Source organism: Trachemys scripta, chromosome 4 (genome assembly GCF_013100865.1).
Source record: "Trachemys scripta elegans isolate TJP31775 chromosome 4, CAS_Tse_1.0, whole genome shotgun sequence".
Taxonomy (NCBI): Eukaryota; Metazoa; Chordata; order Testudines; family Emydidae; genus Trachemys; species Trachemys scripta.
Genome location: NC_048301.1, coordinates 140,725,571 through 140,745,771, shown reverse-complemented (window position 1 = coordinate 140,745,771; position 20,201 = coordinate 140,725,571). Strand labels below are relative to the sequence as shown.

Sequence of the window (20,201 nt, the reverse complement as noted above, 5' to 3'; positions counted from 1 at the left end):
AAAGTCATTTATCTAATAATTTATACCCGAGAGATTTGGGTAATTAAAACCCAAGGGGTATCTATGCCGACCTCTACACAAAACATGTTTGTTTGTCTTTTGGTGGGGAAAGAAATGCAATTCTGCACACACTGTTACTTTGCTCCAAACAATATTTTCACTAAAATAGAGAGAGATTTTTTTTGATCAAAACCTCACATGGTTTGGTTGTAATAATAAAGTAAACGTGGTTGTGCTGGGATTATATTTATTCACAAGATTGATTCTGGCACTTTATTTTCAGATAGCACATCAAAGAAGCAAATGACAGAATGCATAATAATTTGAGTGTTTTTTTAAAAAAAATTTCAAGTGTCAGAGCCACCTGTGTACAAACTGGCCTTAGCTCTTAACCATCTATTAAGACAACTTTCTTGTTAAGATTTTTAATGCACATATGAATCATATAACTACAGTTTTCTTCCCAGGTACCTTTCTTTTGGAACAGTCTCCATCTGCTATTACATAGTATTGTAAAACATGACATCAAAAGCAGTTCTAGAAATCAAAACTCCGTTGTCTCTTGCGTACTTGTCCTGAAGTCTGCTGTAAACCACCAGAACTTTTAAATTGTGCCCCCTCTCCACCCCCACATCAACAGATAAATGTCCCCTCTCCTCTTTGGCACAGGGATGCCCTTTTTAAGTGTTGGTACAGCACCTTGCACATAACCTGCGGCCTCTAGATTTTTCTGTAGTAGAAATAATGAACAAAAGAACCCAGGAGTCCTGGCTCCCAGATCAAATCCACTTCCTCCCAGAGCCCTGGCTAGAACCCAGGAGTCCTGGCTGCTAGTGACTTCTGCACAGAAGTTTCCTTCACTCCAACACTACACCTCCCATGAGGCATTGTGCTGTTTGTTATGCAGGGAGAGGCACCTGTTCCCTTTGCAGAGCATGCTGGGAACTGCAGGCAGGCCAGCAGGCTTTTCCCATTGACTTGCATGGAGCTGCCCTTTGGGACTACGTTCCCCATGAGGCTGTGCGCCGCCAGCCGACCATGAAGCCCGTGCTCACCGCATAGCTTTCTGGGATTTGTAGTTCTCCAGAAGGCTCTTTCCTGTTGACTTGCCTAGGGAAGGCGGCCGAGCGGGACTACGTTTCCCAAGACACCCTGCTCCCGTGCTGCGCCGTGGCTGCGGTGCCCCCCCGCCCTTCCAGCAACGCCGGCAGCTGGCTCGCTCCGGTCCCCCAGAGTGGAACCCTGCAGGCCCCGCACCTGGCGGTAAGGGCCCCCTTTAGAACGTACCACTGTGGCGGCGGGAGGGGGTGGGGCTGTACCATTCCCTGCTTTCCCCATGTGGTGCAAGGGAATGGGAAACGGGCCCTAGGGTTTCTGATCCCCAGGTTCGAGTCCGGCCTCGGACACCTGGGTTCCACCCCCGGTCCGGGGAGGGGGAGGAGTGGGGTTTAGTGGTCAGAGCAGGGCGGGGCTGGGTGATCAGGACTCCTGGGTTCCATCCCCAGTTCTGAGAGGGGAGCAGGGTCTAGTGGTTAGAGGGGTGGTGGGGGCAGGGTTGGGACCTGGACGCCTGGGTTCCATCCCCAGAGCAGGGTCTGCAGGGGTGGAGCTGGGTGCCAGGGATGCTCTTGCAATGCTTTGATGCCGGTGACTTGGCCGTGGTGGGGCAGGCGCCGGTGCTGTATGTCCCCGTTGCCAGGGCTGGACTCCTGCTGTCCTGTCCCGGCTCCGCCGCCCCCCGCTCTGTCCTCTGGAGTGCAAAGAGCCCGGGCTAGAGAGCGATGGACTGTCCTGGGGGCCTGGCACGTACCTGCCCCTGATACGGGCACCCTGGGGCAAGACCTGAAATGCACCACGCTGGACCACAGATAAATGTTTTTTACTCCCTCCCCTCCCAGAGCTGGGGAGAGAACCCAGGAGTCCTGGCTCCCAGCCCCCCCTGCTCTAACCCACTAGCCCCCCATGGCCCTGCAATCTGTCTGGGTTGGAGCTTGGTGAACACAAGGGGGTAATTTAGATGCCAGCTGGGCCTTATACAGTATGCAGCATGGTACCTAGAGGGGGCTTTTTGGGGACAGTCTGTCCAGGGCTGGTATCCCCTCCGAGCTCACCTGGGGCTTGGGGAAGCCTGTCTGGCCTCATAACAGCCTCAGAGCAGGCATTATACCCAGTATATGGCCCTGATCACTCTTCGCATATCGCCCCGTCCCAGTGCAGCAGGCTAAAGAGACCTGTGGGGTCGCAAGACACAGTGCCCCCTTCCATCAACGTGGGACTGTATATTGGGGGCAGGCTGAAATCATTCTCCCTGAACAGGCTGCATTGTGGGAACACAGCCCCTCCCCTCCATGTCATAGAGACCATCCCCAGGGGTCATAGCTACTGGGGGTGAATTGAGGACAGGGCTGGGGGTGGGGCAGGCAAGGCTGCTATGCACATTTGCAGAGCGCTCGCAATCCGACCGCGCCAGCCTGACAAACGGAGCCTTGTTCTGCTGTTAGTGTGATCGCTGCCTTCCCAGAGGGCCGCGGTAACAGCTGTTCCAACCCCAGGACAAGGTGGGTGGATAGCCTCAGGACCCAGGAGTCCTGGCTCCCAGCCTCCCCTGCTCTAACCCACTAGACCCCACTCCCCTCCCAGAGCTGGGGACAGAACCCAGGAGTCCTGGCTCCCAGCCCCCCCTGCTCTAACCCACTAGACCCCACTCCCCTCCCAAAGCTGGGGACAGAACCCAGGAGTCCTGGCTCCCAGCCCCCCCACTCTAACCCACTAGACCCCACTCCCCCCCAGAGCTGGGGATAGAACCCAGGAGTCCTGACATTTTTGCTCTCCTCTTCGATGTCTGGTGGCAGATGGCTCTTCTGTGGGTGGCGAGGTGGCACAGAGCGATTGGGGTGGGGCCTGGTATGCATCCCTTCTGGATCCTCTCGTCTGTGCGTGGGTCACGCCAGGGCTAAATGCCAGTGGCCTGAGGTAAAATCTGACCACCCATGTCTGTTACAGAGGGCGGGGAGCCAGGACTCCTGTGTTCTCTCCCCAGCTCTGAGAGGGGAGTGGGATCTAGGGGGGCTGAGAGTGAGGGCTCCTGGGTTCTTTCCCTGGCTCTGAGAGGGGAGTGGGGTCTAGTGGGGTTGGGGCTGAGAGGCAGGACTCCTGGCTTCTGTGCCCACACCAATAACCCCGTGTCCATGAGGCTCTCCTCACTTTGCTATGTGTGGGCTTTCCAGCCCTAGCCCTCTCTGCTGGCCTTCGGGTGACGCCCGGACCCACCAAATTCATCTTGCCAAACGTCCGCCTGGCAGGGGCCCCATCCTCTGGCCGCTCCTGGGATTTGAACCAGGGCCGCAGAAGGAAAGGTTCCCCCATGACCTCCCTCACCCCGGCATGATCTGGGATTGACTGGGTGGGGGGACTGGATGTGCATCACAGCAGCAGCTTGAGTTGATCTAGAGTGTGGGGGAGGGGGTATCTCGGCTGGGGGTGATGTTGGGGGGCTGCTGGAGAGAGGGGGAACTGGGAACGAAGACCCTGCGCGGAGCGTTGGGGGATCCTGGTTCTGTCCATGAGTCTGCCCATCCCTAGGTCCCTGGAATGTCAGTCTGTCTGTCATCCTTCCTTGGCATGTCCATCTTAATGTCTGGCTGTCTATCTGTCCCTAGGTTGGCTGGCTGTCTGGCTGTCCATAGGGTGCCTGTCCATCTGTCTGTCCATAGGGTATCTGTCTGTCCATCTGCAGGATGTTTGGTCTTCTGTCTGCCTGTCTCTAAGATGTCTGTCTGCCTGCCCTTATGGTGTCTGTCCATGCCTAGGATGTCTGGCCATCCCTGGGTCCTTGGGTTGTCTGACTCATCCATCTGCTCTCTGACTCCCTCCACACCCCCTCACCCCCTCGGCAGCACGGTCCAGATGCTGGTGCACAAATCCACCCCCTGGATGGTCCCGTGGGCCCCTCTCTGGGCGGATAGGCAGGGTGCTCCTTGGTTGGCTGCGGCAGCCGGTGTCACGGGGGCGGGAGGTGTTGGCTAATGGGGGCGGGGATGGATGGGACCAATGGGCCGTGCACCTGGTGGTGGCAGGGCGCGTGTAACCCCACGCTGGATGTTTGACTTGCCCAGTCAGCGGCTGGGCAGAGACACCCGCTCCGTGGGCACTGGAGTCCAGGGGCTTCCTTCCACGCGGGCGCAGGTCGGTGCTTGGCCTTCTTCTTCCGTCCAGTCACTGATTCGCTCTTTCTCTCTATCTCTCTCTGCATTTCTGCCCCCCTCCTCCCCTTCCCACTCTGTCCACCTGGTCTCTTCCCTGTCAGCTCTTTGGCTGGCTGGGCTCCACAGGGAGCAGATCCGGCAAGCCAAGGACAAAACACGTCACCCGGGTTTCTCTTTAATCTGCTCTCTCTCTAGCCAGGCCCTCAGTGATCTGTCCAGGTTCCCCCTCCTCCCCCCCAGCTTTTCAACAGGTGTCTCGGTCACTTTCTGATCTCTCTGTCAGTCTCTTTATTTATCTCCCTCTGCCTCCGTTCTCTCATCTGTAGCTAGTCATCCATCTCCAAACAGCGTGCTTTATCTATCTATCTATCTATCTATCTATCTATCCACATCCACCCGTCTCATCTGTCTGCCTATCCCGTAAACACCCTTCTGTCTGTCACTTACCCTGTTTAATCCACACATTCTCTTTTTCGGTATTTCTCAGTACACCCAGAGGTTATTACCCTGACCAAGTTCGGGGCCCCCATCATGCTGGGTGCTACCCAGAACCTCTCGCGCCCCTACCGACATCAAGGTCCCCGTCACATAGACCCTCCACCTGCCTGAGATCAGGGGCCCCATCATGCCTGGTGCGGCGCAGACCCCAGCGGGAGGCAGTCGCTGCCTCGAAGCGTTTGCCATTCAAACAGACAAAGGCAGGATCAATCTCCCAATTGTGTCGATGGGGAAAGTGAGGCCCAGACAGGTGCGGCGACTGTCCCAGGATGCCACCGGGAAGCTGGAGCAGAGCGGGGGAGTAGAACCCAGGAGTCCTGGGGGTGAATTATTATCTCTTCATGAGGATGTGAAATCCCCACTGTGTGTCTTTTTCTTTTAGATGGAAACGGCGCTCCCCGCTGTTGGCAAGGAAGGAAACCACCACAAAATAACCAAGTTCACCTGAGGTAAGTGACTTCTGGAGACCGTCTATTATGAGAGCAGCTGAGAGTTCCTAACCAAGATTGGGCCTACGTTTGCAGCCCAGACCGCCCCATTGAGTGCGGCCATTCCCCCCCAGATGCCTCACCCCAGAGGCAGTGCATCTCAGCGCCAGGCGAGCCATCTCCATGTGGTGTTATGTCTGGTTGTTCGCTCATTATCCCACCCCAGAGGCAGCCGCATCCCAGTGCCAGCTTTGTTCTGAGTGTTCCTGTCTCTCACCTCCAGGTGTCTGTGAAGGCAGGAAGATGCTGTGGAAAGCGCTGCTGAGGATGGAGCTGGGGGGGACGGGGAACCGGGCCCCCTCCATGCACTGGCTCCTGTCCCCCGCCCTCCGGTACCGGTCCACTTCTGTCATGGATAACCACCAAGTGGAGCTGGCCCGAGAGCGATCCAAGACAGTCACCTCCTTCTACAACCAATCAGCCATTGACGTCGCAGCGGAGAAGGTGAGGGGCGTTGGCTCAGTCAGCCTTTTCCCCTCCCAGAGGGGACGTTCAGTGCTTGGAGGGAAACTGAGGCAAACCCATTGAGTGGCACTAGGGGGTGCTGTGCTGCAGGGAGTGTGGGAGAGGGCTTTCACAGCTGGCCTCAATGCCCCAGTGTGGTGCTAGGGGGCGCTGTGCTGCAGAGCGCCGGGTGGGGCTCAGTTATCCTGAGATCCTGCCCAAATTCCTGCTCCAGTGACTCCACTCTACCCTCCCAAATTCCCTTCTGCTCTTTCAGTTGGACACAGGATTCCTTTTCACTTCCTGTCCCAAAGCCCTGCGCACCGCACGTGTTAGCCGGCTGCTGTGCCCTACCCAGAGTCAGCCGCATCTCAGCGCCAGCTGAGCCGATCCCCTATGGCCTCGCTGCGCGGCTGGTCCCCAACTGCCTCACCCCAGAGGTGGCTGCATCTCCGCGCTGGGCGACCCGTTTCTTGTATGTGAGTCATCTGTTCCTCTCTTGGCTCACGTCCCCACGCTGAGACAGCAGTTACTCACCCAGATTCATTCCCTGCTACAATGGCTGTGCAGCGGGGTAAGTCGGTCCCAGTGTGTTAAATAGGAAGGGGAAAGGGGGCGGGGAACAGCAGGTTGGCAGCATGAGCCACTGTTAAGCAGCCAAATATTTACTCAGAGAAACCAGGCGACTCGCTGAAGAATTACCGCCCGTCCCCTGTACTCGAGGAGAGTTAAATATTAATTTCAGCCGCTGGCAAATAAAACATGCACACACGTGCCACAGAAGAAGGGATGCATTGCCAATCCAGGAGGGATTAATTTGGCCTTAGTGAAATAGACTGGAGACAGAAGTTAAGGGGCCCTTTCTCCTCTAGGGGGCGCCAGCTCCAATCTGGCCCCAGGGCAGGGACTGGCTGACTCAGGGGTGTGGGGAATGGGGCACGGGGTCTCTAGGGGGCGCTGGCTTTGATCCGGCCTTGAAGATGCCGATCTGAAGCCCTCCACCCCCTGCATTGCATTCGCTACTTTTGATTTCCGGTTTGCTTTTTCCAATGAGTATCCTTTGAAAGCCCCTTCCCCGTTGCTGGGCAGGTAGCAGTATTGCCGTGGCAACCCTCTCGGTTGCCTAGGTATCCATGGCAACTCCTGTTCTTCCCCTCTAAAGAGCCCACACTTCAGCCAGGGGAGGCCCAAATCCTGGGCCCCAGCCCGTTAAAAGACGGGGCTGAATTGTGAGGCCCAGTTTCTGAGGAATGAGGATGGCTCGGCCGGTGCTGAGATGCAGCCACCTCTGGGGCGGGGCAGCTGGGGAACAGCTGCACAAGGGAACAGGCTGCGGGACGGGAGCCATTACCCCCACGGCCCTCCCAGGCCTTGCAGATTGAAGGCGTCAGGACGACTATAACTGCTCTGCATCCCAAGGCGGGTGCTGGCTCATCTCCGGGGAATCTGGGGCGTTGGTCCCAGCAGCAGGTCTGGGCTCCCATGTGCCTCCTGGCAGCGAAAGCCGTGGGGACTGCCAGCTCAGGTGTTTGGCACGACCAAGTCCGGGGTTCCCCCAAGGGCCCGTCTAGTCCGGTATCCTGCCCCTCCCCTGCCGCCTGGATCAGACCCACGGGCCCATCTAGCCTGGGATCCCCCAGTGTGTCAGACCCTGGTGGTGTTTGCTGTGTCCGGGTTTCCAATTCCTCCTCCCCCGAACTGCCCCTTCCTGAATCCCGTGACATTTGGCTGTTGTGTGTGTGTGTGTGTGTGTGTGTGTGTGTGTGTAATGTGCTGGCTCGGGGGGGTCCAGCCCCGTGTGGGGGTCCCCAGAGAAATGGAATCAAGCTCCTTTCTCCACCTCCCCTGTTCTTTCTCCTCTAGTTCATTTCTCTCCCTCTGCGCTGCGTCTTTCACAATCTTCCCTCCTTTTTGTTTCTTCCTTATTCATTCTTCTCTCTCCATTTCTCTTTTTTCTTTCCTTCATTCACTCCTTTCTGCTTCCTGCCATTTCTTCCCCATTCAATCCCATTTCTCTCCTTTTTCTTCCCTGTCTCGTTCATTCTTTCCCTCACTCCTGCTCCTTTTGTTTCTTCCTCATGCCTTCCTGTCTTTCTTTTCTTTCTCATTTGCTCTTTTCTCTCCCTCTTTCTCTTTCCTTTCTTCCTCATCCACTTTCCCTCTCATTGCTTCTTTTTGTTGCTTTCTTGTTCATTCTCTCGGAGTTCCTGTCCCATTCGTTCCCCATCTGACACTCCCTCTCTCTCTTCTGTTCCCGTGGACACCCCACCGACCCACCCCCCATGTCCCGTCTGGGAGCGACTATGCCCCACAGCTGTATTGCCACGATCCACCTGTTGTTCCCCGCTCTGCCCTCAGACGGTGCTCTGGACCCTACATTAATCCGCCTCCTTTCCGTTCTCTTCCAGCCGTCCGTGAGATTGACGCCCACCACCATGCTGTATTCGGGACGGTCGCAGGATGGCAGCCACCTCCTGGTAAGTTGGGGACCGGCACAGCCCCCCAGCAGGCCCCCACCTGGCCCACCTGAGAGCTCAAACTGAACCCCACTGTACTGGATGGGAAAAGAGCGTTATACATGCAGGGGAAACGGAGGCACAGAGCGGGGGGGAAGAACATAAGAATGCCCACACTGGGTCAGACCAAAGGTCCATCTAGCCCAGTATCCTGTCTACTGACAGTGGCCAATGCCAGGTGCCCCAGAGGGAGTGAACCTAACAGGCAATGATCAAATGATCTCTCTCCTGCCATCCATCTCCACCCTCTGACAAACAGAGGCTAGGGACACCATTCCTTACCCATCCTGGCTAATAGCCATTAATGGACTTATCCTCCATGAATTTATCTCGTTCTCTTTTAAACCCTGTTATAGCCCTAGCCTTCACAACCTCCTCAGGCAAGGAGTTCCACAGGTTGACTGTGCGCTGCGTGAAGAAGAACTTCCTTGTATTTGTTTTAAACCCGCTACTCAATAATTTCATGTGGTGGCCCCTAGTTCTTGTATTATGGGAACAAGTAAATAACTTTTCCTTATTCACTTTCTCCACATCACTCATGATTTTACATACCTCTATCATATCCCGCCTTAGTCTCCTCTTTTCCAGTCTGAAAAGTCCTAGCCTCTTTAATCTTTAAAGGGATCACACAGTCATGCAGGGAATTAATAATAGAACCCAGGAGTCCTGGCTCCCAGCCCCCTACTCTTAACCATTAGATCCCACTCCCCTCTCAGAGCCAGGGATGGAGCCCAGGAGTCCTGGCCACTCCGACTCTAGTTCTGCTGGAATTGGTGAGGAGGAGCTGCGGGCTGCAAGTTGGGTCCTGTGAGGGAGGGATGGAAGCAGCCCTAAAGATGCCAACAGATGGGTGCCAGCGTCTCCTTAGCAGGACAGATGCCAGGACACACCCAGCCAGTGCCTCGTTCAGCCTGTGGGCTGGGATCTCTTAGGACTCCTGGGTTCTATCCCCAGCTGTGGGGTCTAGTGGGTTAGAGCAGTGGGGGCGGGGAGCCAGGACTCCTGGGTTCTGTCCCACTGTGTGTGCAGCTGAGAACTGACACACCTGTTGCCTCGTTGCTTAGCGCCGTTCTCTGGTCTGCCCAGGCCTGAGGGTTTGCTGGCTGTTTCCAGGCAGATCGCCCGGCATGTTACATCCTGCCTCGTTAAATGAACTGATGGGATTGTAGCAACCTTCATCCCAGTCTCTGCACAGGAATGGCTCACCCAGCGCTGAGATGCAGCCACCTCTGGGGTGGGGGCAGCTGCAGAACAGCCACACAGCAACACCACACAGGAATGGCTCACCCAGTGCTGAGATGCAGCCACCTCTGGGGTGGGAGCATCTGTGGAACAGCCGTGCGGAACAGCTGTGCAGTTTTTCTTCAAAACAGTTTAAGACAGAAAGAGAAGGAAAATTCGGACTGGTTGATTACAGGGGTTGGGATTAAGGGAGGAAGAACAGAATTAGGCACAGACATAAGATCAGCACCTTACCTCTTTAGCTTGATTAAACCAGGAGTCCTGGCTCCCAGGCCCCCCTGCTCTAACCACTAGCCCCACTCCCTTCCCAGAGCTGGGGAGAGAACCCAGGAGTCCTGGCTTCCAGCCCCCTTGCTCCCCTGATCCCGATCAATTACACTCTGAGTTCTTCCTCCTGTAGAAAAGTGCCCATTACCTTCACCGCGAGCTGCCCGTCCGCATCGCCCATCGCATCAAGGGCTTCCGCAGCCTCCCCTTCATCATCGGATGCAACCCCACCATCCTCCATGTGGTACGTACCTGAGCAGGGGCACAGCTGAGGGACACCGTGACGGGGAAGGGGACATGGGGGAGCTGGCGGTTGTAGTGTGAGTGGGGTTAGAACCCAAGAGACCTGGCTTCCGTCCCCCAGCTCTAACCCACTAGCCCCCACTCCCCTCCCAGGGCTGGGGAGAGAACCCAGGAGTCCTGGCTCCCAGCCCCCCCTGCTCTGACCCACCAGCCCCCACTCCCCTCCCAGGGCTGGGGAGAGAACCCAGGAGTCCTGGCTCCCAGCCCCCCTTGCTCTAACCCAGTAGCCCCCACTCCTGTCCCAGAGCTGGGGAGAGAACCCAGGAGTCCTGTGCTCTATCAGGTGAACCCTGCTGCCAGTCAGTGTTTCCCTGCCTCGCTTTACGCTTATTCGTTTTTCCGTCCTTCAGCATGAGCTGTACATCCGAGCCTTCCAGATGCTGAGCGAATTCCCCCCGGTGAGTATTCGGTTACCTGCTGGCCCCCAGCACACAAAGCGTTAGCTAAACTACGGGAACAGGTGATACGTTTGCTTCCCCCATCACTGACTGATCCTGGGCCTGGACCAATTGAGAGAAGGGTAGAATATCTGCAGGGAGGATCAGGATAACGTAGGTTATCACATCTCCATCCATCCAACCCCACACTACGCCATCCCTCCCTGTATATGCCATCCGGCTATCTCAACTGGATCCATCCATCTGTCAATCCATCCCTCCCTGTACACGCCATCCCTCCCTGTATATGCCATCTGGCTATCTCAACTGGATCCATCCATCTGTCCATCCATCTATCCATCCATGTATACACCATCCCTCCCTGTACACGCCATCTGGCTATCTCAACTGGATCCATCCATCTGTTAATCCCTCCATCCATCCCTGTACATGCCATCCATCTATCTCAACTGGATCTATCCATCCATCCCTGTACACACCAGCCATCTATCTCGACTGGATCCATCCCTTCATCCATCTCTGTATGCACCATCCAGCTATCTCAACTGAATTGATTCCTCCATCCATCCATCCATCCATCTCTTTTTCTCTCTCTCTCTCTTGGGATCTCTGCTGTTCTGGACTTGGGTCTATATGGTTAAGGTATCACAATACATTTACCATAGGCTGGTTGTTTGGTGGCATTGGGGCATGGCCCTTTCCCCTCTCTGGGGCGTCGGCTCCGATCTGGCCCCAGGGCGGAGGACTGGCTGGCTCAGGGACGGGGAAATGGATATGGGGCCTTTCCCCTCCAGGGGGGCGCTGACTTCCACACCGGTTCATGTCCCTTCCGTTCTGCCCCCCTCCCAGATCAAGAACCAAGAGGCAGAATCCCAGTACTGCAAACTAGTCCGGCAGCTGCTGGATGACCACAAGGACGTGGTGACGCTGCTGGCTGAGGGGCTGCGGGAGTGTCGCAAACACATCCAGGTACCGGGGGGCTGGGATTGTGAGAAGGGTTAGAGCAGGGGGGCTGGGAGCCAGGACACCTGGGTTCTATCCCCAGCTCTGGGAAGGGAGTGGGGTCTAGTGGGTTAGAGCAGAGGGGGCTGGGAGCCAGGACTCCTGGGTTCTATCCCCAGCTATGGGAAGGGAGTGGGGTCTAGTGGGTTAGAGCAGAGGGGGCTGGGAGCCAGGGCTCCTGGGTTCCATTCCCAGCTCTGCTACGTGCTCTATGGGTGAGCTTGGTTAAGTCACGTCCCCTATTCGTGTGTCGTTTTCCCCATCCATAAATGAGACTGATCCCATCCTTTGTAAAGTGAGATTTGCTGATGAAAAGCACTACATGGACACTTGGAATGATTGTAACACGCACTGTCACTGCTTAGTTACTGCTTATTCGGTATTATTTAGAGGGATCATTTTTGCTAGTACCTTTTACGTCTATTATTATTGATGACTAATCATCATTTAGTATTTTTGTCAATATTCCTCCTACTTATGTCTAAATGATCCTGTTCTGTGTTTGTAATTAAATATTTTACTTACTGGCAAATACATATTTGATTACCAATTATTAATTCCCCTTCTGCTTGTATTATTATTTTGGATTAATAATAATTATTTCTGTATGTTCCCCACTATGATGCTAATTTCTCATCACCAGGATTCATCTTTTACTAATCTTTTATTGATTCTTGTTGATTTTCTCTTGAATTGTATTCGCTCATTAAATCCCATTATGCTGATTGCGTTTAGGATTCTTTTTCAATTGTCATTCAATATTTGAAGCCACTTGTCTATGTCTAGGCGTGGTGGAATTCCATTTTTATTTGTTTGCGGTTTCCATGGAGAATATCAATGTTTTATTTTTAAGCTTTTTTAAATTTGTATCCATTTATTGTCTCTGGTTCCTGGTTCTTGCTCATAAGTAACCCTTTCCGTCCAAGCCATACGGACGTACTTGGCTTTGGTTCTGTGTGTCACTTCGGTGTCAGTACAGTACCGATTCCTTGTAGTAGCGTTCTCCATCCGTAGATCTCAAAGCGCTTTACAAAGGAGGCGGGTATCTTTATCCCCATTGTATAGATGGGCACACTGTGGCTCGAAGCGGGGACGTGACTTACCCAACATCACCCAGCAGGCCAGGTCCCCTGAGTGCTGTCCCGACTGGGCCTCACTGCCTCTTTATTAAGCTGTTGTCTTGTTAACCCCTTCGCTACTGTTCTCCTCCCGTGTCAGGACGAGAAGGTCATCCGCTATTTCCTAGACAAGACGCTTACCTCCCGGCTGGGGATTCGGATGCTGGCGATCCATCACCTGGCGCTGCACGAGGAAAAGGTACGGCCTGGCCTCTGCTCTCCCATTCCCCTCGGCTCCTTGCCGCCCGAGAACGGGCAACACACGTGACACAGCTGGCTGCCCCCAACGGATTAGAGTCGGTCCCCTGGAAATTCATAATATATTATGGAACCGCCCCGCTTGGGTCTGGAGCCCTCCCTCTAGGGGGCGCTGGCTCCTCTCCGGTCCCAGGGTGTGGGACTGGCTGGCTCAGGGGGCAGGGCATGAGACACGTATTAAAGCCCTGCTTGATGGGTGCTCTCTCTCTGATTGGCAGACGGACTTCGTGGGAATCATCTGCACCCGTCTCTCCCCAAAGAAAATCATTGAGAAATGGGTGGATTTTGCTAGGTAAGGAATCATGGTGCTCTGTGGTGCCACCTGGTGGACACAGCCTGGAGTTACACCCTTTAAATTTCGTCCTGCTCTAATTTAAGTGTAGCGTGGAGGCAGAGGGGAGGAAATTTCTTCTTCCTCAAAGTATCGCTTCGCTGGATCTGCAGGGGGATTCATACGGGTGGTTCTCCTCTCCGGTTCAGCTGGTGGCTTGCAGAGCTCCTGCTGTTCTTGGTTAACCACTAACCGGCTGAGATGTGTTTGGTGCTCGACAAGGAAAAATCATCCTGGATTTATGAATGGATTTTTTAAGGGTAGATGATTGGCTGCTGCGTGTATCTAGGGAACTCCCTGAGATATGGCTGGTGAGCTGGGGATGTAATGGAAGGGGAAATCTGTCCGTATAAACAAGAGTGGGGTCCAGTGGTTAGAGCAGCGGGGACTTGGAGCCAGGACTCCTGGATTCTATCCCCAGCTCTGGGAGGAGAGTGGGGTCTAGTGGTTAGAGTGGGGGGGCTGGGAGCCAGGACTCCTGGGTTCTATCCCCAGCTCTGGGAGGGGAGTGGGGTCTGGTGGATTAGATCAGGGGAGTTGGAATCAGGATTGATCCAGTGCGGTGGGGAGGTTGAGTGACTGACCCAGCCTGGCTAATGCTCTGTTCCTCCCCACTTCCCCGGGTGCAGGCGTCTGTGTGAGCACAAGTACGGGAATGCCCCCCGGGTGCGGATCAATGGGCATGTGGCTGCTCGCTTCCCCTTCATCCCCATGCCCCTCGACTACATCCTGCCAGAGCTGCTCAAGAACGCCATGAGGTGAGCTCCCCTCTAGGGGGCGCTGGCTCTAATCCAGCCGCAGGGCGTGGGACTGGCTGGCTCAGGGGGGCGGGGAATGGACATGGGGCCTCTCCCCTCTAGGGAGCACTGGGCGGATAGGCGGGGCCTGATTTTAGGCTAAATTTTTCACTCTCCCCCTTCCCCAGAGCCACCATGGAATCTCACCTGGACACTCCGTACAACGTGCCCGACATTGTCATCACCATCGCCAACAACGACATCGACCTGATCATCAGGTACTGTGTGCCGGCCGTGAGAACAGCCGGCTTAGGCTGGAATCCCGCCCCCGGTGACGTCAGAGGGGGTCCCTCTGGGGTCGCTGAGGGAGGGGATGAAATTAAGCAAGGGGAAATGTTGGCCGGGGATTGGATGGGGCGTCTCTGGGGGGGGGGTAGGAGATCCTGCCCCAGGTGGGGACCAGCTAGATGGGTGGAAGTGGGGTGAGCTGTGGTTTGTCGGCTGCACGGTACTGAGTGGACCCTGTGCCCCCCGATAGGATTTCGGACCGGGGTGGCGGGATCCCCCACGAGCACCTAGAGAAGGTGACGGATTATCACTTCACCACGGCGGAGTCCAGCGCCCAAGACCCGCGCATGAACACCCTCTTCGGGAACATGGTGGATATGGTCAACAGCGGCCAGTCAGGCCCGATGCACGGGTGAGTCTGGCGCTTTGAGCTGCAGCCAGGCCAGCTGCGCGGTAACATTCTCGGCATCCTCTGCCAACAGGGCATCTTGGACGGGTCCTCCGACGGGATCCGCCCAGCTGGGCAGGAAGAGGTTTTCCCCATCCTGCCGATATTGCCGAGAGCGTGAGGAGATTCACCGTCCGCGAATCAAAATCTTGCCAACATCCGCGTATTGAAAAGCCGATCCCCCCCACCCCCGATTTGGGTCCATTGAAACGTTCGTTTAGATCTTAGGAAAAACTTTCTAACGCTGAGGTTCGTTCAGACCCGGAACAGCTTTCCTAGGGAGGTTGTGGAATCTGCAATGTCAGAGGTTTTTACGAGCAGGTTGGACAAACACCTGTCAGGGCTGGTCGAGGTTTACTTGGTCCTGCCTCAGCGCAGGGGCTGGACTTGATGACCTCTCGAGGTCCTTTCCTGCCCGACCCTTCTGTGATTTCAACCCGTTTTCACCAGCTGATCAGTCTAATTAGCTCAAAGGTCGAAGGGATTTCAAACTGGAAAATTGGAACATGTCGTTTTGAAAATGTCGAAACGTTTTGTCAGTTTCCAGTTTGTTCATCCCCTGTGTTTTGACGAAAAGACGAGTCGTCAAACGGTTCCCCGGCGGCGCTGCCCCGCCGCCGTTTGTTCCTCAAACAGGGGTCTCTGCTCCCAGAAATGGTTAAACAGGATGGAGATTTGAGCGGATGGAGAGAACCCAGGAGTCCTGATATCCAGCCCCCCTGCTTTAACTCACTAGACCCCACTCCCCTTCTACACAGCCCAGTTGTCCTGCTTCCCAGGCCAGGACCACCACAGCATCTCCGTGTTGGCCATGTACAGTACGTTGCATGCATAGGCACTGACTTTTATTTTTCCCAACGGGTGCTCCGCCTCTTCCCGCGCTCGCTCTGCCTTTTCCCGCCCTTGCTCCGCCTCTTTCTGCCCCCAGGCTCCACCCCCTTCCCCAAGGTTCCCTGACCGCCCACTGCTCTCTGCCCTCCCGCAAAACAGCTGCGGCTGGTGGGTGTTGAGCACCCCCTATTTTTTCCCCGTGGGTTCTTGAGCCCCGGAGCACACACAGAGTCGGCCCCTATGGTTGTGTGTAATATTATTTGTTAGCTGTGATTATGGTCGCGCCTAGGAGCTAAGTCATCGCCTAGAACCCCATTGTGCTAGGCGCTGTACGTTATTCGGTGTATTATGGTAGCACCTAGGAGCTAAGTCATCGCCTAGAACCCCATTGTGCTAGGCGCTGTACGTTATTCGGTGTATTATGGTAGCGCCTAGGAGCTCAGTCATGACCCAGAACCCCGTTGTGCTAAGCGCTGTACGTTATTAGGTGTATTACGATAGCACTTAAGTGCTCCAGTCATGGCTCAGGACCCCGTTGTCCCGGGTGATGTACGTTATTTATTAGGTGTTTTACGGTAGCCCAAAGAGCTGACAGTCTCAGTCTAGAACTCCCATGTGATTACCCGCCGTTCTGTCTGTCTCTGCTGCAGGTTCGGCTTCGGGCTGCCGACCTCCCGGGCCTACGCCGAGTACCTGGGGGGCTCGCTGCATATCCAGTCCCTGCAGGGCATCGGCACCGACGTGTATCTCCGTCTGAAACACATTGACGGCAAGGAGGAGAGTTTCCGCATCTAGAGACTTCCCCCCTCTCGCTGGCCCGCGGCCCCCTCTGGCTCCGCATGGACATCGGCTTTGCTTCCCGTGACTCTGTGCTTGGATATCTACGGACCCGATCCCAAGGCCCCGGACTCCTGGGTTCCCAGGGTCTCCGCAAGGAGGCAGGACTTGGTGCTTACGGACAGGACGTCGCCTCCTGCTGGTTATTCCAATCCCGCCCCTGGGAGCACCCTAATGGATTCTTTATTCCAGGGGAGCGGGGCATGGGTCGGCCCCAATCCCAAACAGGTTTTGAAGGCAACGGACGCTTCCTGGCGCACGTACCTCCATTGGTAGCTCCACACTGCCAGCACCTTGCACACTCGTTTTCTCACCCTTGTTTCATTCCCTTCTTCTGAAGAAACAGAGTTCAATCCTTGAGGGGGCCATTTAGGGATCTGGGGCAAAAATCTGTCTGGGGATTAGTCCTGCTTTGGGCAGGGGGTTGGACTAGATGACCTCCTGAGGTCCCTTCCAACCCTGAGATTCTATGATTCTAAACCAAATCAAAGGATGGCATTGGAGTGGGGGGAAGACTTTTATTGCTGTGCATGGCTCCAGACTCGCTCCCCCACCTTTCTCTCCAGCCCCACCCCTTCACACTTTGGACAGGGGAAGATTTTTATAGTTGCGCCTGGATGCTGGATTCCCCTCCCACCCACTGCACATGGCTGATGCCAATTCGAGCCCTGTATTTTGTTTTCCTGCTTTCTTGTTTGTTGTGGGGGGTGGGGCAGGATGTGGATTTGACTCCCCTCCTCGGGAGTGGCCGGGGGAACCAGACCCGTGACGTGTATCTCGCTGTGATTCCGATTAAAAGTGCCGATTCTGAAAGGCGGCGCGGCCGTGTGACTCTGTGCCAGAGGGAGCAAGGCAGAGCTGTGGTTCCTAGCATCGTTGTGATCATCTAGTCAGACACAAGCCATACAAGCTTCCGCGAATTAACTCCGGTTTGAAGTAGAGCAGATCTTTTAGGAAAACATCCCATCTTGATTTTAAAATTGCCAGTAATGGAGAATCCACCACGACCCTTGGAAAGTCATTCCAGTGGTTAATTCCTCTCAATGTTAAAAATTTGCCCCGGGTTTCCAGTCTGAATTTGTCTAGGTTCAATCTCCAGCCATTGGACCTTGTTAGATTTGTCTGATAGCTTGAAGTGCCCATGATCAAATATTTGTTCCCCATGTAGGTACTTATAGACTGGAATCAAGTCACCCCCCTTTGCCCTTCTCTTTCTTAAGCTAAATAAATGGAGCTTCTTGCGTCTGTCACTCATATTGGGTTCCAGGAAGTGGGCGGGCGCAAGGTTGGATGTTTTGCTAAAAGCTCTGCTCTAGGAATTATTTGGGGGCAGTTTTCTGGGGGTCAGACGAGATGATCCCAATGATCCCTTCTGGCCTTGGAATCCATGGTCTGCGAAAAGCCGGAGGACACGGGTACAGGGCGTTGTGGGAATGGCAGTGGAGTTCAACATGTGAGAGTGGATGATGATGGGGGGGATGGGGAAAAACGTGCGGGATGACACACAGTGACCCTGCCGTGTAGCTCTGCTCTCAGCCTCTCCTTGGGAAGGAGCTCTTCTGGTTGCTTGAGGGTGTAGCGGAAAGGAAATGATCAGGTGAGAAATTTGACCTTCTACCACCAATGAGGGCAAGAAGCATCCTAATTTAAACAAGAAACGAAAGTCGAGATTCTCCTCTGTTCACATGACATCTTTTGGGGTTGGGGCCCATTCTCTCCTGCTGGAATGTCCCAACAGCTGGGGGGGGATGGCTGTTCCTATCCCCCCGTCAGATATTATATCAGGGGAGGATCCCGCAGGAGTGGTTTTTTCTGTCTCCCTCCCACTCTTCACCTTGTAGCAGTTGGAAGTGTCCGTCCATTCCAGTTATGTGCTTATACCTCCGTCCGCTTTCTACTCTCTGATTTCAGAGTAGCAGCCGTGTTAGTCTGTATCCGCAAAAAGAACAGGAGTACTTGTGGCACCTTAGAGACGAACACATTTATTAGAGCATAAGCTTTCATCCGAAGAAGTGGGCTGTAGCCCACAAAAGCTTATGCTCTAATAAATGTGTTCGTCTCTAAGGTGCCACAAGTACTCCTGTTCTTTTTACTCTCTCTGAGTTCACACCGTCACGGGTCAGGTCTCACCCCCCCACCCATCTCTGGGTGTAATTTTGCAATTCCCCCTCTCTTACATCGATGATCTGGGAACAACATCCCACCTATGCAAGCTGACGATTACTGTGCTGAGCCACCCGGACCCTGCATCTCTTCCCTTCGGGAGCCTGTGATCAATGCTATCCAGGGACCAAACAGCCTTCTGGAAACAAATAGGTTTATTAACCAATGGAACAAAACATTTGAGGAAAAAATGGTTTCAAAATAACCAACCANAAACAGCTGCGGCTGGTGGGTGTTGAGCACCCCCTATTTTTTCCCCGTGGGTTCTTGAGCCCCGGAGCACACACAGAGTCGGCCCCTATGGTTGTGTGTAATATTATTTGTTAGCTGTGATTATGGTCGCGCCTAGGAGCTAAGTCATCGCCTAGAACCCCATTGTGCTAGGCGCTGTACGTTATTCGGTGTATTATGGTAGCGCCTAGGAGCTCAGTCATGACCCAGAACCCCGTTGTGCTAAGCGCTGTACGTTATTAGGTGTATTACGATAGCACTTAAGTGCTCCAGTCATGGCTCAGGACCCCGTTGTCCCGGGTGATGTACGTTATTTATTAGGTGTTTTACGGTAGCCCAAAGAGCTGACAGTCTCAGTCTAGAACTCCCATGTGATTACCCGCCGTTCTGTCTGTCTCTGCTGCAGGTTCGGCTTCGGGCTGCCGACCTCCCGGGCCTACGCCGAGTACCTGGGGGGCTCGCTGCATATCCAGTCCCTGCAGGGCATCGGCACCGACGTGTATCTCCGTCTGAAACACATTGACGGCAAGGAGGAGAGTTTCCGCATCTAGAGACTTCCCCCCTCTCGCTGGCCCGCGGCCCCCTCCGGCTCCGCATGGACATCGGCTTTGCTTCCCGTGACTCTGTGCTTGGATATCTACGGACCCGATCCCAAGGCCCCGGACTCCTGGGTTCCCAGCGTCTCCGCAAGGGGGCAGGACTTGGTGCTTACGGACAGGACGTCGCCTCCTGCTGGTTATTCCAATCCCGCCCCTGGGAGCACCCTAATGGATTCTTTATTCCAGGGGAGCGGGGCATGGGTCGGCCCCAATCCCAAACAGGTTTTGAAGGCAACGGACGCTTCCCGGCGCACGTACCTCCATTGGTAGCTCCACACTGCCAGCACCTTGCACACCCGTTTTCTCACCCTTGTTTCATTCCCTTCTTCTGAAGAAACAGAGTTCAATCCTTGAGGGGGCCATTTAGGGATCTGGGGCAAAAATCTGTCTGGGGATTAGTCCTGCTTTGGGCAGGGGGTTGGACTAGATGACCTCCTGAGGTCCCTTCCAACCCTGAGATTCTATGATTCTAAACCAAATCAAAGGATGGCATTGGAGTGGGGGGAAGACTTTTATTGCTGTGCATGGCTCCAGACTCGCTCCCCCACCTGTCTCTCCAGCCCCACCCCTTCACACTTTGGACAGGGGAAGATTTTTATAGTTGCGCCTGGATGCTGGATTCCCCTCCCACCCACTGCACATGGCTGATGCCAATTCGAGCCCTGTATTTTGTTTTCCTGCTTTCTTGTTTGTTGTGGGGGTGGGGCAGGATGTGGATTTGACTCCCCTCCTCGGGAGTGGCCGGGGGAACCAGACCCGTGCCGTGTATCTCGCTGTGATTCCGATTAAAAGTGCCGATTCTGAAAGGCGGCGCGGCCGTGTGACTCTGTGCCAGAGGGAGCAAGGCAGAGCTGTGGTTCCTAGCATCGTTGTGATCATCTAGTCAGACACAAGCCATCCAAGCGTCCGCGAATTAACTCCGGTTTGAAGTAGAGCAGATCTTTTAGGAAAACATCCCATCTTGATTTTAAAATTGCCAGTAATGGAGAATCCACCA

At 54.7% G+C, this 20,201-nt stretch overlaps 1 protein-coding gene across 2 annotated transcripts; it reads left to right on the top strand.

The window, feature by feature from the left end:
* Positions 1-1,128: 1,128 nt before the first annotated feature.
* On the top strand, positions 1,129-17,025 carry BCKDK (branched chain keto acid dehydrogenase kinase). 2 transcript variants are annotated; one of them, XM_034768245.1, is made up of 13 exons: positions 1,129-1,263; positions 5,086-5,152; positions 5,415-5,635; positions 8,044-8,112; positions 9,794-9,904; positions 10,314-10,361; positions 11,211-11,330; positions 12,582-12,680; positions 12,958-13,031; positions 13,700-13,828; positions 13,996-14,085; positions 14,346-14,507; positions 16,025-17,025. In XM_034768245.1, the coding sequence occupies exons 3-13, from the start codon at positions 5,435-5,437 to the stop codon at positions 16,167-16,169; spliced, it is 1,248 nt and encodes a 415-aa protein (XP_034624136.1). In that variant the 5' UTR covers positions 1,129-1,263; positions 5,086-5,152; positions 5,415-5,434; the 3' UTR covers positions 16,170-17,025. The 2 variants fall into 2 exon arrangements, with proteins under 2 accessions (XP_034624136.1, XP_034624137.1); XM_034768246.1 differs by lacking the exon at positions 1,129-1,263 and adding an exon at positions 4,055-4,185.
* Positions 17,026-20,201: the final 3,176 nt, after the last annotated feature.